The sequence below is a fragment of the Macrotis lagotis genome, chromosome 6 (assembly GCF_037893015.1).
Source record: "Macrotis lagotis isolate mMagLag1 chromosome 6, bilby.v1.9.chrom.fasta, whole genome shotgun sequence".
Classification (NCBI taxonomy): domain Eukaryota; kingdom Metazoa; phylum Chordata; class Mammalia; order Peramelemorphia; family Peramelidae; genus Macrotis; species Macrotis lagotis.
Genome location: NC_133663.1, coordinates 78,342,339 through 78,357,029, shown reverse-complemented (window position 1 = coordinate 78,357,029; position 14,691 = coordinate 78,342,339). Strand labels below are relative to the sequence as shown.

The following is a 14,691-nucleotide window of genomic DNA, read 5'->3' as shown; positions in this document are numbered from 1 at the left end:
AAGAGTCCTGGAATTGAAATCAGAAAATACCTGGATTTTTTTTTTAACCTACCTCAAGCACTTACTCATTGCCATGCAAACACTCCCCTTCTTCTCAGTTTCCACATCTATAAATTGGGCATAACAGAATTACTCTCAGGAATGTTATAAAGTTCAAGTAAGATAACTTAATAGAAAATATTTGTATACCTTAAAAATGCTTTATAAATGTCAACTAGTTTCCTTATCATTGTTAGAGTCAGTTCTCTATGTATTAAACATTTAGAGAAATGTGATTAATACATATAGAAATCAGACTAGAACTGAGTTTGTCAGGAGAGAATTGTAATCATTTGGGGTCCACCTGGTATGCCATCATTTATTTCCCCAGTTTTCAATAACTACATAGGATTTTCCCCTTTGTAGTAAAATTGCTAAAGTTTTAGCACTAAGAGCATGTTGCTATCTAGAACCCTTAATATGTTCATTGATCACTTGTAATGCCCACTCTAAGTTTTTTTTTTTTTTATTTATTTTCAAATGCAGCTCTATGCTACAGAAGCAACTTCAGACTGGCTCAATGCGAACAATGTGCCAGCCACCCCTGTAGCATGGCCATCTCAGGAGGGACAGAACCCCAGCCTTTCTCCTATCAGAAAGTAAGAATTGGGTCAAGTTTGAGTTGCCCGGGAAGGTTTTCTTAAAGCCCTCAACAAGAAGAGGTCAAGCCTAATCATTAGTATTTGGGGTTCCTTATAAAGATTTCTCTTTATGATTGCAGAATGCTCCCTTTCAAATGAGGAAAACTCACTTTTTACTACTTTTAATACATACATATATATATATATATTATATATATATATATATATATATATTTCATGGTAAAATAAAGTTTCATTATAAATCATCCATTAAATGTGGAATTATCAGATTGTGAATCAAATCATATTTGTTGTGCTCATAGTAATATAGAGTCCAACAATATGGCAACAGCTTAGAGCAGGAGTCAGAAGATCTGGATTGAAATCCTGCCTCTGACTCTCCCTGACTACCTGACCAAATCACCTCAGCCCTTTGGTCCTATTTCCTCATACATAAACGAGAACATGCCTAATATTTTCTCATTGGATTTTGATTAGAATCAAAAGAGTTGATATCTTTAAAGTGCTTGCAAACATTCAAATGATATCATCACTAGATTCATGATATTATCAATACAGATACCCCTCTAGTGATGCATGTCATCACCTGGCCACATCTATCTGTTCCGTGAGCACCATGTTAAAGGGATATGAACTTATGTGTCAATGTGAACTCCTCTTTTGTGTTAACCATTTTTTCAGGTTCTGTGATAATGTTATTTGCCATTTGATTATAGGAATTGGTATTCCTTAGGGGAGGTAAGATTTTTATAAGATGTATTGTTTCCCATTCAGTTTGCATGCCTTAGAGGTCCCATATCCATTCATGTTAATGAAATTGTGTGGCAGAGATACAGCACACCTAGTTATGAATATATATTGTCAGAAAATTTTATTACTGTCTAATGACAAGTCGTCATATTATATCTATCTATCTGTATATATATGGATATGCTTTGAGTTGGGGTCCTGGAGAAGTCAACCTGTAAATCATCATTAAACAAAGGCAGCAAAGGATGGCTTTTTATCTGCGCCTTAGTTTCCTTCTCTGTATATGATGCACCACTTGGCTAGGACTTTATCAAACAATAATTAGCACAACTTCATATGATTTGACATTTAAATGTCTCAGTCTGTGGCATCAGGGGAGCAGACAAACAGAGTTTAATTCAGAATCAGGTTACTTGCTTCTTCATGCCATCTGCCAAGAACCACTGGACTAGCAGGCAATGAAACAAAGCTATTGCCAAAAAAGGGGAATGGTGGCCTTTTCTGAGAGAGCAATAATGTCCTTGGGAAACAATGAATTGTCCATCAAGTTATCGATCACCTTCCTGTAGAATATTAGCATATTAAACAAAAAGCAACTCCTGTCAAACTTCCCCTTCTGTATAAGGATAAAAGTATCTACCATTTTCAAAGAAACATAATTCCAACCTTTCGTTGGAATAAAGGAAACTGGATGGAAGTAGGGTCCCTGTGAAATTAATTTAAAAGGTCAATCAACCAATTGTGGAAATTTATTACTAAATGAAAAGTAAACATGGCCCCCTGTATCTTTAGTGGCTTGTAATAGAAAACAACAACATTGAACTAGAATTTGGAATGCTAGGCTTTAGTCCTCCCTGCGACTGGCACTTGGGAAATGTAGCTTGGCTTATTAGCTATGGGGCCCTGGGAAATGATCTCACCTTTCTAAGCCTTTGTTTTCTCATCTATCAAACAAGAGGCTTAGACTAGATGCCTTCTAAGTTCGCTTCCAGCCTAAAAACACTATGTCCCCATGAGTAGGTGATCTGGCTCTAAGGTGCTAACATTCTATGATTCTCATTTTTCTTGTCCCCTCCCTTTCTGTCTTAGGTTGATAAAAGAGGGAAGCATTGACCTGGTCATCAATCTCCCCAACAACAACACCAAATTTGTCCATGATAATTACGTAATCCGCAGAACAGCTGTTGACAGTGGAATTGCTCTCCTGACTAATTTCCAGGTTTGTTTTCCCATTGGAATAAATATGTTACATGCAGAACAGTCATTGTCTTTGACCAAGTACCCATTTTACGATGTTGATCATTTTAAAATGTTTTATTCAAATGTGTCACAAAATATCTCTAAATATATTTCCACTTTTCTCAGTATTCAGGCCAGTGAGGACATTTTAAAATATGACCTTGATGTGATTTTGCAAACAATAAAGGGCTCTGGTCATAACTGGGTGATTATAGATTAACAATTAGAGAAGGCCTCAAAGCCAGCATCTAATCTCCACCTCTGATGGTACATACCAACCCAGTGGCCCTGGCCATTTATTTTAATCTCATAGAGTGAACTTAAGGAGCTCTCTAAGACCAATAACTTGCAGGTAAGATATTGATCTGAATTGGTGAAGGGAATATCCTCACCTGGGAGTTTCCAAAAGTAATGAAAAAAAAACAGGTGTAGTCCAATTTCTTATGACTATCTGCCTGTCAAATTTTAAATAATTCATAAAATACAAAAGGATATGTGTTGAAATAGAGACAAACTTTAGATGCAAAGTACTGTTCAAAAAGTTACATTTTAGTCATAATTGGAACCAAAACTATAGTCCAGTTATAAGGTTCAGTTTGCTGAAAGTTTTACTTGGACATAGACTTCCTAATTTATCAAGACTCATTAACCCATCTACCCACTATATCATATTTTTTTCTGACTCAGTTTGAATCTTTCTGAGGGAGAGGGGAAAAATAGACATTCATAATGAACTCTTGAATATAGAAGAAAATACAAATTAAAAAAATCTGAATAACTTTCACTGCATGTCCCTTTAAAAATTGGAATCAACAACATTGACAGCTTCAGTCTTACTTCAGTAATATTCCCTCTCATGTCATTTGGGTTACTAAAGTGCCTCCCTGTACCTCTCTTTCCAGGTGACTAAACTCTTTGCTGAAGCTGTGCAGAAATCTCGCACTGTGGACTCCAAGAGTCTTTTCCACTACAGACAGTACAATACTGGCAAAACTGCATAAAGGAAAAAGCCACCCTCATGAAATCTCAGAGCCATGTGTCCCTTCATTGACAGATGCACAAAATTCCAGACTTTGATCCCCAGACAGCGAACTATCTTTAGTCCAAATTGTGTTATGTCAGTTTGCTTCATTGTGTCCTTAAAAAGCTTTATCTTTTTAGTTAGATAGTTGTCACTCATTCTGTCAAGTCCTTGGAAAGTAAGCCCTTCTCAATTCCTTCTTGCTTTTCATGAGAGCCTACCCCATGAGTAATGCCTTATTTGAGGTACATACATAATCCAGTCTGTAGCCCTCTTTGGCAGCTGATATTCATTATGTGGCAAACCCAAATCATTGGTAGAATAATGACTGGAAAAAATAATGCTTCTCTCTGGTAGCTCCATCTTCTTAACTCTATTTTTTTCTATTTGAAGATTCTTAGTATCACCATCTTTAAATAGCTTCTGCTACACTCGGGTGTCTTTTAAAAATTGAGTATTCTACCCAAACCTCATTTCCCTGTCATATAGTTTTGTTCTATGTCCCTTTCCATCATTCCTGAATACCAAAGTTGGTATATTTTTTTTCCTTACAGTAATCATTCTCCACCTACCTAGTGCATCTAGTGATATCACAATCTCTTTTCAAGGTATTGGGTTTGATAAGTGTGACAGGAAGTCTTTCAAATATAGATTTCTTTAAAGGACACAAATTTCCAACCCCTTTGTGGCAGTATATGGCAGAAATAAAGCAGCTGGGTTTTTTTTTTGTCCATTTGTTTTTAACCTTGGCCTAGTATATTCTTTTGCAATTGACAGATTTATATGTTTTCCATCTCTCCCTGACCATGATGAGTCTTTGGAATCCCTCTGAAGTTCTGGTTCAGTCCCTAGAGATTAAACCTTCTGTGTTACCCAGTGGAGCCTATGCTGTGTTATTCCTTACACCCATTGTAATTCTAGAGTCTCCTTCTATTCCTCCTACTTTACCTGAAAGAGCAAAAAATATCCCTTCCCACCTGGCACTCTTTTGGGTTTTAAACGTTTTGTATTATTAAAACTGCTTTGATTGTTAACATTGAAATAAAATACTATTGAAGAGAAGTTATGTCTTTGTAATTTTTACCATCTTATACTAAATCAGTTTCTTTGACCAGGATCAAATCACTTATTTATTCTATATGCTAATCAATATACATGATGAGAGCAAAAGATTATTCATAACAATGATCATCAACATTTGTGTCCTCTATTCCAAATAATTTTTCACTTACTCCTCATCCTACTAGTAATCCTTATGATAAAATATTATTGTGCTGAATATTTATATAACACCCTGATTTTCCCTACTATTTTTCTGCTACTGCTATTATTTCTAAGTACACAAGAATATTATAGAAGAAAATTCAAAGGTATGGATGATGTGTGGCAAAAAGAAAAAAAATCATCACCATCAGAGGATGTATTATGCTAAGCTACTGTTTCCACTAGCCAACTTTATAAGATAGCCATTGGCCCTTAATAAGATTATACCATTTAGTCTAAGTTAAATCTGTAAAAATAAATCTAAGGATATAATAATTTAAACTTCACTTATATTTCTCCTAATAGCCTTGTGAAATAGCTAAAAGAGGTATCATTTATAACCATTTGTAGAGAGAGAAAAACTAGAAACCACAAAGAATAACTTACCAAGGACAAGGAAATTGTTAGAGCCCAACTTCTGTTCAGTCAGTGCTCATTAGACCAGCAGTTATAAAAAAAGAATCTCTTTACGTAGAATGCTATCACTTTTGGTATCATTTTGTATAGCAGTATGGTAGATCTTTAGGTAATTTTAAAGTTACACACATGATGGCCTTTGAGTTTGTTTTAAGTCTCTATTTTATTATTTCACTTTCTCTTGATTTTCATAGTATTCCAATTACATGACCACTAGAAGCATTTCTAGTAGAGTATCCAGAGAGCAAAATGAAATGAATGGGATTTGGGAGGGATTGAGTTGAGGAGAATCAGAATAAGGGATTGAGCAATGGCGAGAAGTGCATTGGAGCCAGAGAGACCTAGTATGATAGAATGGCGTTTCTCCTTTTCCCTAGAGAAGCTGGAGATAAGATCAGAGAACTAGTGAGATAGTATAATACTTTCTTTCCTTACCTCAAAAACAAGTGTGTGATGCAGTGACATTTCTTCTCTTCTTATGGGAGACCAAAGATAAGATAGAAGACTTGGCATGATGAAATAAGCAATGGAAGACCAGATAGACTAAAATGGTATTGAACAACTTTAGTTGGAAGGCCACTTGATTTACTGCTTAAAATATGAGAAATTTGATTTACCCCAAATTGCAGAATAGGCTGATGTTCAGGCTTCTGAGCCCTAAGGAATTTTCTTTTAAGGATACAACTCTTCCTAGAATCCTTTAATGAGATAGGCCATTTAAATCTAGATTTAATAATGTATGTAATAGTCGATAAGCCTGGTGCTTACAAAAATTATAAGTGATAAGATGGTTGTCCTTATTCCCCATCTGTGTTTGTCTTGTCATCATCCAATCTGAAACTTTTGATAAATATAATAGTTTTATAGAACTTCTATTCCCTCTTTTCTGTGAGGCACACAATGTTAGACCTTTTTTTGTATTGGAAATTTCTATCAAAATAGATCCTTTAATATGGATAGGATCTGATTTTCTCATAAGGGAAGGCAGGAAAAGTTGAGTAGAGGAGTGTCATTGCTGGTGATACTGGAGCAGCATCATTTCTAAAGAAGACTGACCACGCAGTTCTTCAGTCTTCATATTTTTTAAGATGGAACTTTCTCGAGAATACGAAACACAAGATGGCATGAGTTCTGGTATCCTTGAAGATAGGTATCCACAAGTAAAACTAAAAACTACTTAAAGTAAAAATTACTTAAACATAGGACCCACTGGATCTGAATCTATCTCTGATTGAGTTTCTGGTCAATGTTAAGTGCTTGTTCTGAAGTTTTCATGACTTATTTACATTATAAAAGGACTGATATATAATTACATAGGGAAACTTACTAATTGGGTCAACCCTATCTTATATATTGATACAGCATCCTGTGTTCAACAAAGTCTACATTCGTTATCCTTAATTTTGATGTATTTATTTTGTTGATTATTGCACTTAGTCAAACTTTTAGGGCAATGGAGTCAAAGGAAAGTGACTCTCTTATTCTGATCCTTATCTATACTCCCATTCTTGAGGCTTTACCTGCTCTTACCTAGGGCAACTAGCCTAATTGTAATCCATTTACCTTAAATAAATATGTTATCTTTTCCACAACTGCTTGACCTATTTCACTGGGAATATTCACTAAATTTTTCTTAGTTACATGGGTTCTCCAAGTCAGCCATGGGAGGGCTAGTCAGGGTCAGGGATATACAATAACTGGCCTGGGAATTGGCAAGGTAGGGTCAGAAGGCCAGCTTCACTTTGGAGATTAAATATAATAAGACTGAAGAATGGGCTTGGTACCCCTTTTACTAGTCCATCCATTAAAGCAAGAGTGGATTATTTATAAGATTTGTGGGCCATACAAAATTATCAGCTTAAAAATTATTCTGTTAAATTTGATCAAACATTTAATTGATTCACCCCTTAAAAGCTCCTAGACTTATTGAATTTTGAGTCCCACCTTTGGTTGCCATGGCAGTACCAGATAAATGAATTCACAGACCTTATATGACCAGTGAAATGGATGGTGGACCTGATATTCTCCACCCCTTCACTAAAGGAACCTGATTTGAAGTCTTGTGTTGTTTCACTATCACCCATTGAGGAGCTTTCTCTCTTTTTCTTCCATTGTTAATGGTGTCACCCATTGTAGGCATTGTCTTGACTAAGAGAGTAATAACCAGAGAAAATTTGGCACTGTCATTAGGGAATTGATAGTTTTGGAGTCAGAAGCTTATTTTATCTGGCCCAGGAACACCAATTGGCCAAAAACTCTTTCTGACAGCTGGAACTATTGGGCCTGAGGCTGGGAAATGTGTTCCAATTGCCTTAAGAGCCAGTCTCTTTCTCCTTGAGCGGCTGCCAACTGAGAACAGAGGCTGGTGGCATCTGTTAGGAGTTCTGCCCTTTGGAGTGGTGGTACCTTGGGGAGAGTTTCAAGTCTTCTGTTCAAAGTTTTCTTGAATTTGAGATGACATGGATTAAAATCTTCAGGGAGATTTAATATGCTATAGACCAATGGTGGCAAGACCACCCAAGCTGCTACAAGAGAAGCTCAGAGGGCATTAGTATATCAAGAAACTTCTCTTGTTCTGGGAGGTGCACCTTAACCGAGATCAGAAGGGAGTAGGTCCAGGGGACTTGGGTCTCAGTATCCAAGGAAGGAGAATTTAAGAATGAGAACGAGATTAGGAATTGGAATGGAGTCAAGAATGGCAAGGAGCAATGTGGGTTCTGAAGTAGAAATCAAACTAGCATTTCTCATGTCTGGGGGATTTTGTGTGTCTGAGAGATGCCCAGGATATTTTATAGAACACATATAGAGATAAAGCATGGGGAAACCCATCCTAAAATCAGCTTCTTTAGACAAATTCAGTGGCAAGGCTGGTGATGAGAGATACTAAGATAAAAGTTCTTTATAGCATAGCAAAGTGGGTGCCAAGGTGAAGTAGGGGTGAAAGCTCACTCATCACCTGTACTAAGGCAGCTGTAGGGAGAAGAGGTCATCAGGTAACTGCTAATTTTAATTAATGTTTCTTATTGATGTTACACTCAGCTTTATAGTTTTACGCTATTAAAGTGTTCTCCAGGCTCTCTAAATTTTTGCTTCCTTATATAAAATTCTGATTGGTTTGCCCTAGTCAGAGCTTTACCAATAACAACTTTTTATGAGGAGAGTTTCATAGCCTATGGGTCATACACATATGGAAGGATAGCCTCTTCTTAACTATGCCTTCAATAATTTCCTGCACCTGTGAGCAATGGGTCCTGGACACAGGCTTAGGAACAGATGTTCCCAGAACTCCTGTTTGGCAATGAAATTAATTGCCTAGTCTTCCATCCTACCATACTATAATTCTTTGTCTAGATGAAGTTGAATTTTCTATAGTGCTTTAGGACATTTTAGACATTTTTTTTGTTTTATTCTCATACCAATCCATGAAATCAATAGTATGAACATCGTTATCTTTTGTGTTACAAGATAAAAACAATCTGAAGTTTGTAAAAGTCGTGTTACTTACATGGAATCATCTTTTAAAAAGTGAAGCCAAGCCTCAAATATATCTTCTTATTCCAAATTATTATCACAGAAACATGAAAAATTTAGTTGACAATTTCATTGTAGTATATACATATAAATAATATGAATGTATGTACTAGCCGATACATAAATATATTCCATATTATTTATAACATATCTACATATATGCCATAATACTTTATAATAATATGTAATTATGTTATCATATAATATGTATTTTATATTTATGATTTTAAAAATGGAATAGAGTATTAATTTCATGTCAGTAATATAGAGATAATATAATAATAATACTAGCTATTATATTATTATTATTATTAGTCTTTTTACCAGGAAATTCATAATGATCTATTACAAACTTTGGATTTTAAAATCCAAGTATAATCATTTTAAATATAAAGAACCTCATATTTAATTATATATATATAAAGAATTTTAAATATAGAGAATATTATATTTAATTATATATAAAGAAATTTATATAAAGAAATAAATATAAAGAATTTTAAAGAATAATTATAATAACTTAAGTTCTTATTAATTAATTGATGACTTCACATCTGAGCTGTGAGGGGAGTAGGGAAATGGCAGTCAGAGTGAGGTACAATAAAGATTCATGTCTACAACAGCTGGGTATGTCAAATTGAGTCAGCATCCTTGTTAGGGAGATGGAATTGCCATAAGAACATAAAGAAATACAGCAAAAAGTTGTCTAGCTTTAATGGAAACTGTTCTAATGCTCAGTTTAAGATAGAGGGCAGTAGAGTTAATGGTGCTCCTTCAAGTTCTAACATCACAAGATGGCAAGATACCCCAGAACAAATCAAAAACATTGATACTCTACATCCTGGAAATGTTTCAGTACAGATGTCACTGACCACTAAAGAGGACAAAGCATGAATATGTATGACATGGACTGATGACATGAATATTTTCATTATGAGCCAGCACTAGATCATAATAAAATCACGAGAAAAAAAAAGTTTGGACTGGAACTCCATATTACTTTTTGCCAAGTACCCTCAGCTCCAAGTTATACAACAATATATTGCCAACCAGTGCAGGGTAATTATAATAAATAACTTCATCTCTAAGCTTATATTAGAAGCAATAAGTGTTGTAATTAAGGTCCTAAAAACATTGAAGAGGGAAAGTTGAAGAACCTGAGACCATTAACATTTTTCACTTAATTCATAGTCCAGATATTACACCAAAGAAAATGACTCCAATGTCTCAAATGCCTTTTAAAAAACAACATAGTTATACTTTCACTGGGACTTTGAAAAGTCCTTTTCAAACTCAATGAAATGAATACAAGTAACAAAGCAATTAAACTACAATAAATAATTACAAAAAACAAACCTAGCAACTCTTTCTATTGCTATATATAGCCATTATGAAGAATTCATTCTCCTATTACTTCCAAATTAAAGAGTATAGAACCAAAGCATCTTATTAATCACTTGATATACATGAATGGTATCAAGCTATGTGGTTTTACCAAAACCTCTACATTTAACTAGCTTTTTTTTAATCTTATAGAATCTTTCTCCATTGATGTCAAAATATCATTTTAAGGAGTGTAAAATTCTCCATGTATGCCAAAGAGATAGATTGAAGACCTTGAATTTGAATATGGAGGCAATTTAAAAAATACTGTGGTCTCCAGGCAAGATAGGGAATATAAATATATGAAAAATAAAACAGTTACTGATATATTAAGAGAAACGAACATCCTGAAATGAAAGGTAAATAGAAAGGACATGTTTAAAATAATTAATCTCTATGTAATAGCACTCTTTCTGAACTGTAAAATGAACCTGAATAACTCTGGAAAATATCTTAACAAAACTCATATAATATTAATCAAATATAGGGCTCATCATTCTAAGGCAGCCGTTGAAAGATTAACTTCTTACAAAACAAGGAAGATTGATATACATGACAAACAGGTGAGAAACCTACAGAAATATTTATGATATAAATAGGCCTCATTCCATTGAATAATAATAAAAACCTATATCAGTTAACACACCATTGTTAATAAAACAAGGTAATTGAAAGCAGTTTACCTGCACCAAAGTAATCATTTTTATCCTCTGTTGGATGCTTAAAGATTGAACAAATAAATTTAGGATAATCAGTGACCTAAAGTCAGAAGAAGGACCATAACTTTCATGCAATTATAGCAACCAGAAGGAATCTCAGAGACCATTAACAAAGAGCAAGGGTGGAGAAAATGGTTAGGATTTTATTGTTTGTTTGTTTTTAACAGGACTCTGTTCCAGAGTCATAACCAGCACTTTTGATGTCTGCACCAAGAAGCAAGAAATTAATTAAGTTAATTGTGGAGGAGAGAAAAACTCCAACACAAGCAATGTTATGAGGAAGAAAAGCATTCTGGGCCACTCCTAGGAGGAGGGAGTAGTTGAAAATTCTAATCTGATGTAAATTTGTTTAACCTCTGGTGGGAAGTGGCCTAAAAAACTATCCTAGGAGTCAGAAAGATCTGAATTCCACTTTTGTCTCATATAGACATTGCTTATATGACCCTGAGCAAGTCACTTAAAGCCTCAGTGTTCTCAAGCAGCCAGAAGAGACCTCAGGGATTATGAGGTCTACAGAGTCCCAGAGAAATGGAATGATTTCACACGTTTCCACCTGGATTGATTTTCCTGATTTAAGAATCCCATTTACTGCCCCACACTTCCTCAAGATTATAAATTTCAGAGAAAACGTGGCTGTATTATGATAGAGGGGAGCTTTCCCACTAGGAGTTCCCTATATCAATGGAATCCCAGAAGCAGTTCAATAAAAAAAATGGTGTCCTGCAACAATGCTCATGTTGCTCCATCCCGGTGATAGCTCTGTTCTCTTTGAAACATTTACATTTTTTCAGACAAATAAGTTAAAGCATTTAGGAGTTTGTTATGAATCAGGGAAGAGGGAATAGAGACCATAAACAAAAAGGAAGCCTGGGGAACTTCTTCATGCAGAGTACTTAATAGCAAGCGGGCAAGCCTGGCAGATGGGAGGAAAAGATTAGAGCTTTTGGAGCAAATAAAAATGCTTAACCAATATGATGAAAAAGGAAATCGGGAGTGATCCAGTGGTGGAGTGGGACGTTCCGTGGTTTTAGAAAGAAAGGTAACTAAGACATTTTAACTGCACTTTGTCAACTTTCTCCTTAAACAATGCTTCTACTGGAAACTTAAAAAAATGGAAAAAAAGAATTCCCCAGACCCAGAAAGCCACAACAGTCATTTATCCCCCACAGCTGCAGGTACTTGATCCTCAGCTTCCACAGTGTCTGTAGCCTCTCGAACAATGAAAGTGGAAATTATCAGCGCAACAAACTGGGGCTGAATACAGCTAAATGTTTGATAATTATACACCAGCGTTACCATTTGGCTGCTGGTGCCAAACACCCACAGACACAGGTGCCACAAATGCTCACACACACATAATCAGACCCTCGAAGACCTTTCATTACACACCATTTGAGAGACCCTCAGCTTTAAAAAATGTGCTCAGCTCAATGTCTCTCCTTTCATTCCTTTTCCATGCCTTTTTCCTTTTTTGTTCTTGCTTTACAAAGAAGAAGAAGAAGAAGAAGAAAAGGAAGGGGGAAGAAAGAATCTTTTCCCCTGATGAATCAATCCTAAGGCTTCTCCTAGGAGATGCCAGCTCCTGTCCTGCTGGGGACAATTCAGGTATTGTCTCAGGGGAAGAATCTCTGTCCTGCCCTGGAGTGGCTCCCTGGGATCTATGAAAAATTGGTGCTGATTGTCCCCACAGGCACCATCATGTATAATAGAGAGTGCTGCACTTGAGGAACAGAGTTTAAGTACCTACAGCTGTCGGGATCAATGCAGATGTAGGGGAGAAATTCTCAGGAAGTGACAATTAGTTTTCTTTGTATGGGCCTCTGTTTGTCTTGAGATTCGTTCTTCCCCTTACCCCCATTTTTGAACTCTCATTGAAAGGCAACAACCCAGAAAACTTTGATTCAATAAAGAAAGTTGTTGGTTATTGACTAGAGCTGATGAACATCAACTCACTAATTATTTTGTTTTAGCTGTGCTGTGCCAGACAAGCACACAGACCACATAAAGAGTCTTTGTTCATCAAAGAAAGCAGAGGCGACAGCCTTGAGAAAAAGTCCAAGATTCAGATTGCTAGAAATTTAGCTAGAAATGCTAAACAGTCAGGAAGGAAATAAAACTTCAAAAAGTCAGATAAAAAATGATTTATAAGAGATATGCCACCCTTAAAGAAAGATGCAGAAACATTATGAAAAAGAGTGCATTTCAGGATTCAGAGTCCAAGATAAAACCCTTCATCAACTGGTTTCAATGTGAATATTTTGCTCCGCAAAGGGGACTTTTTGTTTCACCAATCCTGACTCATTTTCTGGTTTTTAACTGAAACTGGAATTATACCCCAAACGTTAATGACTTTGCATAGGGTGGGATACACACCCTTCTCACTCACACTTCTTAGAATCCTTCACTTTCTTTAAAGAGCATCTGGGATTCTATTTCCTGTGAGATATTTTTCTTAATCTTCCTAGTATTTACTGTTCTCTCCATTCTCAAAAGATTATGTAATACTTATAGATTATATCTTGCTCCCCACCCCCCACCCCCAGACTTTCAGCTGTTTGAGGCCAGGGACCTGATTTTTATTTTGTCTTTATTTCTTAGTGCCTAGTAGATAGTAGATGCTTAGCAATGGTTATTTTTAATCCCGTTTATTCCCCTCCAGCAATTGAATTGAAATCTCATGTTAATCCTTCCATTTTACAAAACAAAGCTATTCCAACCAATCCAACTATGTTGATTCTGTAAAGCTCTCTTCATCTTCCTGTATGACATCAGAGAGAGTAATACCACATGACAGATGAAAACACCTGAAGGACATCAGCATCTGCACTGTGACTCAACTAACCTGCCAGGTGCTATTCACTCACTTTATCCATTTAAACATAGGACACTGCCTAATGCAATTTCTATGGAATAATGTAATTAAGACCGTTTCAATCTTCCCATTCAGGAGGCTTTACTTATGAATCCTTCTTAATGTTTTCTAATTAAACTGAGAATATAAAGTTATGTCATTCATTGGGTTTGACAAACTAATTCCAGTGCCTAATTAAAATATATTGAGAGCTGGAAGGGGAAATGTAATGTAGTTTTACAGCAGTTCACAGGCGTTTGCTCAGATTACTAAAAACTTTGGGTGCTAACCGGGTCAAATTTTTTCTGCCTAATAGGCCAGAACAAACCAAAGTCAATTGACCCTTATAAAAAATCAGAAGGTGCCTTGGAAAAAAATTTTTTGTCCTAGTTGAATTCACCCTTACCATGGCTCCTATTTTATTGTGATAACAGAAATTATCTCAAGGATTATCTGATTTGACTCCTGGGGTTCAACAAAGCTGTCATGAGATCTTGGAAAACCACCATAGTTTTGTAAGTGTGTGAAGAGTTTCACATGAATTATCTCAATGGATCCCCACAAAAGGTGAGGCTGCAATTCCCTACATATTATAGATGTAATTATTAACAACAGTTAGCATTTTTGAGGTCGCTTAAAGTTTTTGTAGTACTTTATAAAAGTTATCTTCTTTTATGTTCACAATATTCCTGGGAGGTAGGTGCTATTATTAGTAGTAGTATTTTAACTTTATAGATGAAAAATCTAAAGTAGATGGAATTTAGCAGACTTGCCTAGGACACACAGCTGGCCAAATAAGTTTTTGTGCTTGTTTAGTCATTTTACAGTCATTTCTGACTTCATGACCCCATTTTGGGTTTTTCTTGGCAAAAATTC

At 35.6% G+C, this 14,691-nt stretch overlaps 1 protein-coding gene across 1 annotated transcript in view; it reads left to right on the top strand.

Annotated features, from left to right (window-relative positions):
• The window catches only part of CPS1 (carbamoyl-phosphate synthase 1), a 165,114-nt gene extending 160,401 nt beyond the window's left edge, over positions 1-4,713 (top strand). The window contains exons 37-39 of the mRNA XM_074191459.1: positions 526-638; positions 2,481-2,610; positions 3,533-4,713. Coding sequence (XP_074047560.1) covers positions 526-638; positions 2,481-2,610; positions 3,533-3,631 — 342 coding nt within the window. The 3' untranslated portion in view covers positions 3,632-4,713. The remainder of the gene's footprint in view (positions 1-525; positions 639-2,480; positions 2,611-3,532) is intronic.
• Positions 4,714-14,691: the final 9,978 nt, after the last annotated feature.